This window comes from Leptonychotes weddellii, unplaced genomic scaffold (genome assembly GCF_054177405.1).
Source record: "Leptonychotes weddellii isolate Sample4059 unplaced genomic scaffold, ASM5417740v2 HiC_scaffold_1456, whole genome shotgun sequence".
NCBI lineage: Eukaryota > Metazoa > Chordata > Mammalia > Carnivora > Phocidae > Leptonychotes > Leptonychotes weddellii.
Window position 1 is genome coordinate 5,751 of NW_027726398.1, and position 8,539 is coordinate 14,289.

The window sequence follows — 8,539 nt, forward strand, 5'->3', positions numbered from 1 at the left end:
GAAAAGAGCTTTATTTCCTAGATTGCTTTTCCCCCAGTGACTTCATAGGTAAAAAGTAGGAAAGAAATTTAACTCATCAATAAACCAGTTTTATTTAAAGCAAGCAAGCAAATAAATAAATTCTCCCTTTGAGGTAGATATTCTTAAATTCCAAAATATACATTTGCTGGATACTCCAGTCTCCTTATGTTGAACAGAATTGGAATTTAGTGCCTATGTTTAAACTAAATGAACAGGGTTAAAGTAGAATATTAATCTATTCTGAGCCCTGAATTTACTAAAGCTAACAATCTAGGTTTTTAAACTTACTAGTATCATCATGTAACAAAAATACTATTTTTGGGGGCGCCTGGGTGGCTCAGATGGTTAAGCATCTGCCTTCGGTTCAGGTCATGATCCCAGGGTCCTGGGATCGAGCCCCATGTCTGGCTCCTGGCTCAGCGGGGAGCCTGCTTCTCCATCTCCCCCTGCTTATCCCCCTGCTCATGCGCTCTCTCTCTCTCTGTATCTCGAATGAATAAATAAAATCTTAAAAAAAAACCAATTTTTTAAAAGCTCATCACATACTGAAATATAACGGTGAAATTAAATGATAACTAGAGTTTGCTTTGAAACATCTCAGCAAAGGAAAAAAACGGATGTTGAGAAAACAACTGCAGCAAAATCTTCTACCTATTGAATATGGGTGATGGGTATATAGGAGTTCACTATTTTATTCTACTTTTGTGTATTTTTTACATGTGATACACCATAATATTTTTCTCTATTCCATTGAAAACAAAGCTTGTTGCAACCTATTAAAATTGCTTTCATGTGCCAGTAATAGGTTGGGAACCATGGTTTGTAACCCATGGCCTCTCATACTTCCTTGCATATTTCCTGTAACTATGCTAAATTATTTTTGCTGTTCCCTGTACATGTCTTTTCCTTTTCCCATTTGTTGTACCCTCTATCTAGATTTGTCTATTCCTCCATTACAATTTATGCAATTCTACCTAGTCTTTACCAGACTTTAATATGTTACCTTCTCCGAAAAGCCTTTTCAGATTTTTTCCTTGCCAAAAAAAAGATTTTCATTTTTATGCTATTATAATAGTACTTACATGCAGCTTTAGAACATTATCAACATTTGACTTTTTACTACTTGAAAAAATGCTGGACAACCCTGAACTTATTATTCAAGATTAATAACTGACACACAAAGGCGTAATAGAAAATGATTTATTTAATAAAAAACTGCAAGTAATTTTTAAAAAACATGAGGTAGAAACAATTTTAACATATTTCACATTCATTTAAAAAAAGTAAAAACAACTTTGAGAGAAAGAGATATCTGCCCCCCAAACGAAGATGGATACACTGAGGTTAAAATTGGTCACTATATACTTAACTAAGCACTTTGAGGTAATTCTGATTTACAAAATATCTTTATTCAAAAAAATTGAGACAACTGAGTAGTGTCTCAAAACAAACGGGGCATATGAACAATAGGTGAAAATAGGGATATACTGGGGCACCTGGGTGGCTCAGTCGTTAAGCATCTGCCTCAGCTCCAGTCCTGGTCCCAAGGTCCTGGGATCAAGTCCCGTTACAGGCTCCGGGCTCAGTGGGAAGCCTGCTTCTCCCTCTCCCACTACCCCTGCTTGTGTTCCCTCTCTCACTGTCTCTCTCTCTGTCAAATAAATAAATAAAATCTTAAAAAAAAAAATAGGGATATACCCTTTTGTCATCAATTTTAAAAAACTAAAAAAAAAAATTATTTTCTTTTATATCAAAATCTGTAGAATACTGAATACTAAAAATAACAAGTGAGAAAGGGGAATCAGAAATTAATTGGAAATAATTTATAAGTAATAATTTAAAAGCCTAGGTTTATTTTTTATTTTTTTAAAGATTTTATTTATTTATTTGACAGAGAGACACAGCGAAAGAGGGAACACAAGCAGAGGGAGTGGGAGAGGGAGAAGCAGGCCTCCGGCAGAGCAGGGAGCCCAATGCGGGGCTCGATCCCAGACCCTGGGATCATGACCTGAGCCGAAGGCAGATGCCCAACGACTGACCCACTCAGGCGCCCCTAAAAGCCTAGGTTTAAAGTGAAAATGTACCTTATACCAAAATGCAACAGTCAGGAGAAAAACCCAGCAAAATGGCCTTGGATCACAGACCACAAAACACAGAAAAGAATCACACTTGTGTTCTCATCACTACAAGATTGTGCTTAAGTGAAAAAACAAATGAATTTTCTTTACCTAATCTCTTAAATAAACAAAATATGACAGAAATCTACAAAATCAAATCAGTATTGAAATTTTAGACTTAAAGTTTCTCAGATCCAAAAGTTAATCTATTACTAAAGCTGGTAAAAATTTATCAAACTCTTTCTAGGTCACACAAAAACACATTGATAGTACCTACAAAACTTAGACTTTTCAGTTTTGGAAAAACTGAAAAAATTAATAGTGTGTTAAATTTTACACAATGATAGAACTTTAACAAGACTATACCAAAAAAATAAATAAAGAAAACAAAAAACTGGAACTCTCAACAAAGTACATTTACACCATTTCATACCCTTGGGATAAAAGTCATCTTCACAATCTAACCAGGCCCTGCTTTCATAGCACATCCAAATTGCAAATAACAGGTAATATTTAGAGGAGCTCTCATATGCCAGTATGAGAAATCAAAGAAAACAGTGCTTTATCTTCTCTGAAAATCACCCAATACATGACAAAGACTTTCGTGTTCCTCTGATGGAAGATCCATGATGTACATAAATTAAGGAAAGTATACTTTACAAAAAATGGAATTGCACAAAAACATCTATGACACTATTTAACATTTTGTAATTTGGTTTATAGGACTGCTGAAAAATTTTTTATGGCATTCTATGGATAATAATGTACTTAAACAATAAGGTTTATACATCTTAGCCTAAGATCTTCGTATAACTTTTTTAAAGATGATTTATTTTAGTCATAATCTACAATTATGACAAGGAATAATTCTCCAATTTATAATTCTCTCAATTTTTTTAAAATTTTAATGCTTTGTCCTAGATTTTAAAAAGGGGGGGTTATAAATTAGGGTGAGAAGAACCAAAAGGGGTAACCACTTTTCCTAGATGTGTTCTAGGAAACATGTACCCTGCCCTAGGATAGCAAACCAAGTCCCTTTTCATCTCCTTTCTCACTTCACAAACTATACTTCTCCATCACCTTCATTATTTCACTTTTTGCTTAAAATTACTTCCTGTGAGGGGAGCCTGGGTGGTTCAGTTGTTAACCCTCTGCCTTCGGCTCAGGTCATGATCCCAGGGTTCTGGGAAGGAGCCCCGCATTGGGCTCTCTGCTCAGTGGGAATCCTGATTCTCCCTCTCCCACTCTCCCTGCTTGTGTTCCCTCTCTCGCTGTCTCTCTCTCTGTCAAATAAATAAATAAAATCTTTTAAAAAAAAAATTACTTCCTGTGAATTATTTTCTCTTTTTCCTTTGTAGAATCAGGTCTTTGAAATGTGCCCATGGAAAACACAAAACATTAAGTTTTAATTTATATAAATACATAAATATTCACAACAGCACAGATGTGACCATATACAAAACAAAAAGGATATTAATTTTTCCGAGTTTAGATGATCAAGTAACTTCCCCAAAGGAGGATAGCGGTTCAGTGAGGGCACACATCCTAGGAGAATCAGTTTATGTTTGGCTCTGGTTATAGCAACATTAAGACGCCGCCAATCTTTCAGGAGTTCACCAAGCTGAAAGAAATAATTTTCAATTATTTGAGTTTTCTCAGACATTTAAGTTTGTTCTAGCAAAGAACACAGTTTGTTGTTAACTATTTCCCTACTTTAAGCATATATTCCAAAGAAGATTCATTGACACATTTAAAATTCTTTAGACAGTTGGAAAAACTTGCCCACAATGCCAACTTCCAAATATTTTATCTTGGGTGCAATTTCCAAGCCATAATTTAAGGAAATGGAGCTATCTCCACTCACTGTAGCATTATTGGTAACAGTAATGAAAACTTGTAATAGCCTTAGACTCAGGGGAGTGGTTAAATATACCATGACACCTATGTACACTAGAAAACTATGCAACTGTAAGAACACAATGAAGTCTGTGTATTGACATGGAGAGATCTCCAAGCTATTTAAGTGAAAAAAGCAGAGTCCATTAGAGTGTATATATTACCTTCTGCGTAAAAAAAAGGGAAATATGAATACTGATTCATATCTGTTTGTATATGCCTAAAGGAAAGGAATTAGAGGTTACCCAGGAAAAAAAAAAAAAACACAAATTGTATACAACTCAAAACCAAAAAACCCAAATAATCCAATTAAACAATGGGCAGAAGACATGAACAGACATTTCTCCAAAGAAGACATACACGAAAAAATCATTAATCATCAAGGAAATGCAAATCAAACCCATAATGAACTACTACCTCACACCTGTCAGAATGGCTAAAATCAAAAACCCAAGAAACAAGCATTGACAAAGATGTGGAGAAAATGGACCCCTCATGCATTGTTGGGGAAATGCAAACTGGTGCAGCCACTGTGGAAAACAGTAATGGAGTTCCTCAAAAAATTAAAAATAGAACTACCATATGATCCAGAAATTCCACTACTGGGTATTTACCCAAAGAATACGAAAACATGAATTCAAAAGGATGTACACACCTCTATTGTAGCATTATTTACAATAGCCAAATTATGGAAGCAGCCCAAGTGTCCAACCACAGATGAATAAAGAAGATGTGATATATATATAAAATGGAAAAATACTCAGCATAAAAAAGAATGAAATCTTGCCATTTGCAACAACATGGAAGGATCTAAAGGGTGTAATGCTAAGTGAAGTAAGTCAAAGAAAGACAAATACCATATAATTTCACTCATGGAATTTAAGAAACAAAACAAATGAACAAAGAAAAAAGACAAACCAAAAAAAGGACTCTTAACTATAGAGAACAAACTGACAGTTACCAGAGGGAAGTTGGGCGGGGGGGCGCTGTGGGTGAAATTGGTGAAGGGGATTTAGAGTACACTTAACATGATGAGCACTGAGTAAAGTATGGGATTTTTGAATCACTATATCTTATACCTGAAATTATAACACTGTATATTAATGACACTGGAATTAAACAAAAAACACCAAATTGTGATTATCTGTAAGGGTAAGAACTGAGTAGAAGAGGAACTGGGTAGAAAGGAGACTTCTTACTGTATCTTTACAACCATATGAAGGTATCACATAATCATGAAAAATGAATGAAAAGGAGGTAAACATGCAAAACACAAAACCTGGAATTATATATAAAATTAAAAGTATATCTAAGGAAGAGTCTATGCTTAAAATGCCCCTAACACAACAGCCAAAAGGTGGAAGCAAACCAAATGTCCACTGATGGATGAATAAACAAAATATGCCATATACATGCAATGGAATATTATTCAGCCTTAAAAAGGAACAAAATTCTGATACATAATACAACATGGATGAACCTCGAGGACACCATGCTATATGAAATAAACCAATTACAAAAGGACAAATACTGGGGCGCCTAGGTGGCTCAGTTGGTTAAGCGTCTGCCTTTGGCTCAGGTCATGATCTTGGGATCCTGGGATTGAGCCCCCACATCAGGCTCCTTGCTCAGTGGGGAGCCTGCTTCTCCCTCTCACTCTGCCCCTCCCCACCGCTTGTGCTCAAGCGCACTCTCTCTGTCTCAAACAAATAAAATCTTAAAAAAAGAAACAAAAAACCCAAAAGAACAAATACTGTATAATTCCACTTATATGAGATAACTATGGTAATCAAATTCAAAGACAGAAAGCAGAATGGTGATTGCCAGGGCCTGGAGGGAGAGGGAACTGGAGGGTTGTTATTCGTGGGTACAGAGCTTCAGTTTTGCAAAATGAAAAAGTACCAGAGATCTGCTGCACAACACTGTGCATATGCTTAACACCACTGAATTGTACATTTAAAAACAGTGATGATGTTAAATTTTATATTATGTGGGGTTTTTACCACAACCTAAAAAAAAAAAAAAGAAAAAAAGTCCCAAACAAATCAGCAGAAAATACAATGAACTCACAGGTCCATCTTTATTACTTCTAACAAAAGATACCAGAATGATACTTTTGTCTCTTCCTTGGTATTTGTCTACAGTGTTAACTTCGACCATCCTGATAGAAGAATGGAACAATAAATCATTGATGATCTTTAACTGCTGCCTGTAGGGTGCAATGATACCAATATCAGAGGGTTTACATCCAGCCTAAACAGAAATGAAACACAATGAAAATGAAAATCCTGATTTTTGTTATTTAAGCTTTACTAAATTTATTAAATTACATGTTTACATAATGTGCCTGATTAATGTTTACAACAGATTGTCTTGTTGCAAGGAGTAAATACAATTACTAAATTTGCTCTAAATCTAAATCCATATTTCCTGAGATTTAATAATTTCCTCAAACACTGCTCCCTTGATTTCTATAGATTAATGACAGAATAATGGTTTTCATGCCACTAGAACAGTGCTGCCATGGGGGAAAAAAAAGCACAAAGAAATACATTACACTTTCTGCGATCCCTTACACTGAAGTTTCCAATCCCCAATCACACTGATTCAACCCTATATTGACACAATCAGAATTATCTCATGTTACAAAAAATTACCCTAAATGGAAACCCAAAATGCCATTATAAAAAATTACATCTTTGATAATTTTCCGAAAATAGAACAAAAGCAATCAGACTTCAGTCCTCTCATGTTAATGAACAAGGATTAATGCTAGGTCTTAAGTTCCTTGCATTCTAACATTATATTATACTTCATCTTAATATTTATTATCCATCAAAATTAAATTCTAAATTACCTTAATAAAAATAGAGGTCAGGAAAACTATTAGCTTGGCTTCTGTCATATTGCTCACACCACCCTTTTCAACTTGTTCTGGTGCTGGAACCTAAATAGAAAAAAGAGCTGAGTATGGTCAGTACACAGGTAGCCAAAGAGAACACCCTTGTGGACACAAATGAAAAATAAACTTATTTTAAAAGTTGAAGGTACAAGGAAATAAATGTTGAAGGTAAAAGAATTAACAAAAATGAATGACAGTAGTCACCTTTCAGAAAGCCACCTAGAGGAAACCCATCTTAAACATCCTACAGTTCAGATTAAAATCTTTCTAAGAGGGGCATCTGGGTGGCTCAGTTTGTTAAGTGACTGCCTTCGGCTCAGGTCATAATCCCAGGGTCCTGGGATCGAGCCCACATCCCTGCTCAGCGAGGAGCCTGCTTCTTCCTCTCCCTCTGCCACTCCCCCTGCCTGTGCTCTCCTGCTCTCTGTCAAATAAATAAAGAAAATCTTTTTAAAAGATAAAATTAAATTTAAAAAATAAAATGAAAAATAAAATCTTTCTAAGAGCCAACCACACACTGGGCTTGACATACTTTACTTTGTTATCCCCTAGTTTACAAGTATCAAAGGTCAGAAAAGATAAGTAACTTGCCCAAGGCCTCACAGTAAATCACATCAGTAGGATTCAAACTTGGATCGGGCTCTACTATATGTGTTCTTGCCGTTTTCTTGTTGCCTTTCATACAAATAATGGAGCAGATAAAGTTCCCCAGGTTCTAGCATACCTGGTAAAACTCTCTAGGGACTTTTGCTCCTACATAAGCCTTAAGTAGTCCTGATTATTATTATTATTTATTTTTAACTTTTTAAAGTAGGCTCCATGCCCAACATGGGACTTGAACTCACAACCCTGAGATCAAGAGTTGCACGCTCTGATTGAGCCAGGCAAGTAACCAATCTTGATTATCTTTAATACCTTTTATTTGGGGGGCACCTAGGTGGCTCAGTCAGCTAAGCATCTGCCTTCGGCTCAGGTCATGATCTCAGGGTCCTGGGATTGAGCCCTGCGTCACTCCCCACTCAACGGACAGTCTCCTTCTCCCTCTCCCTCTGCTCCTCTGCCTACTTGTGCTCTCTCTCTCAAATAAATAAATCTTTTTTTTTAAATTTATATGAGAGAGAGCACGTGAGAGAGCATGAAAGGGAGAGAAGAGAGCACATGCAGGGAGGAGGGGTAGAGGGAGACACAGACTCCCTGACAAGCAGGGAGCCTGATGTGGGACTTGATCCCAGGACCCTGGGATCATGACCTGAGCCAAAGGCAGAAGCTTAACCAACTGAGCCACTCAGGCACCCAAATAAAAAAAAAATCTTAAAAAAAAAAAAAAAAAAATTTATTTGGAATTCTGTTGCTAAGAAAGAAGAAACCTGAGTAGCAAAAACAAAGAATCTGAGTGCTCATTGGTGAGGTAAATAATTGTAAATTATAAGTAATAAATTGGAACTGAGGTTTCTTTTTTTTGTTTGTTTTTGTTTTTATTCTTATGTTAATCACCATACATTACATCATTAGTTTTAGATGAAGTGTTCCATGATTCATTGTTTGTGCATAACACCCAGTGCTCCATGCAGAACGTGCCCTCCTCAATACCCACCACCAGGCT

General features: G+C 36.1%; 1 protein-coding gene across 1 annotated transcript; it reads right to left on the reverse strand.

The window, feature by feature from the left end:
- Nucleotides 1-1,186: 1,186 nt before the first annotated feature.
- On the reverse strand, nucleotides 1,187-7,002 carry LOC145718361 (DNA replication ATP-dependent helicase/nuclease DNA2-like). Its single transcript, XM_081809852.1, has 4 exons — nucleotides 6,892-7,002; nucleotides 6,105-6,287; nucleotides 3,611-3,759; nucleotides 1,187-2,767 (listed from the first exon to the last, which is right to left on the reverse strand). Exons 1-4 carry the CDS (start codon nucleotides 6,937-6,939, stop codon nucleotides 2,701-2,703), a joined length of 447 nt encoding a protein of 148 aa, XP_081665978.1. The 5' UTR covers nucleotides 6,940-7,002; the 3' UTR covers nucleotides 1,187-2,700.
- Between the last annotated feature and the right edge of the window lie 1,537 nt (nucleotides 7,003-8,539).

Coding starts and splice junctions, on each gene's coding strand:
- LOC145718361 (XM_081809852.1), bottom strand. CDS start 6,939: ATGACAGAAGCCAAGCTAATAGTTTTCCTGACCTCTATTTTTATTAAG. Junction 6,288..6,891: donor TGACCTCTATTTTTATTAAG/GTAATTTAGAAT, acceptor ATTTCTGTTTAG/GCTGGATGTAAACCCTCTGA. Junction 3,760..6,104: donor GAAGTAATAAAGATGGACCT/GTGAGTTCATTG, acceptor TATTTCTTTCAG/CTTGGTGAACTCCTGAAAGA.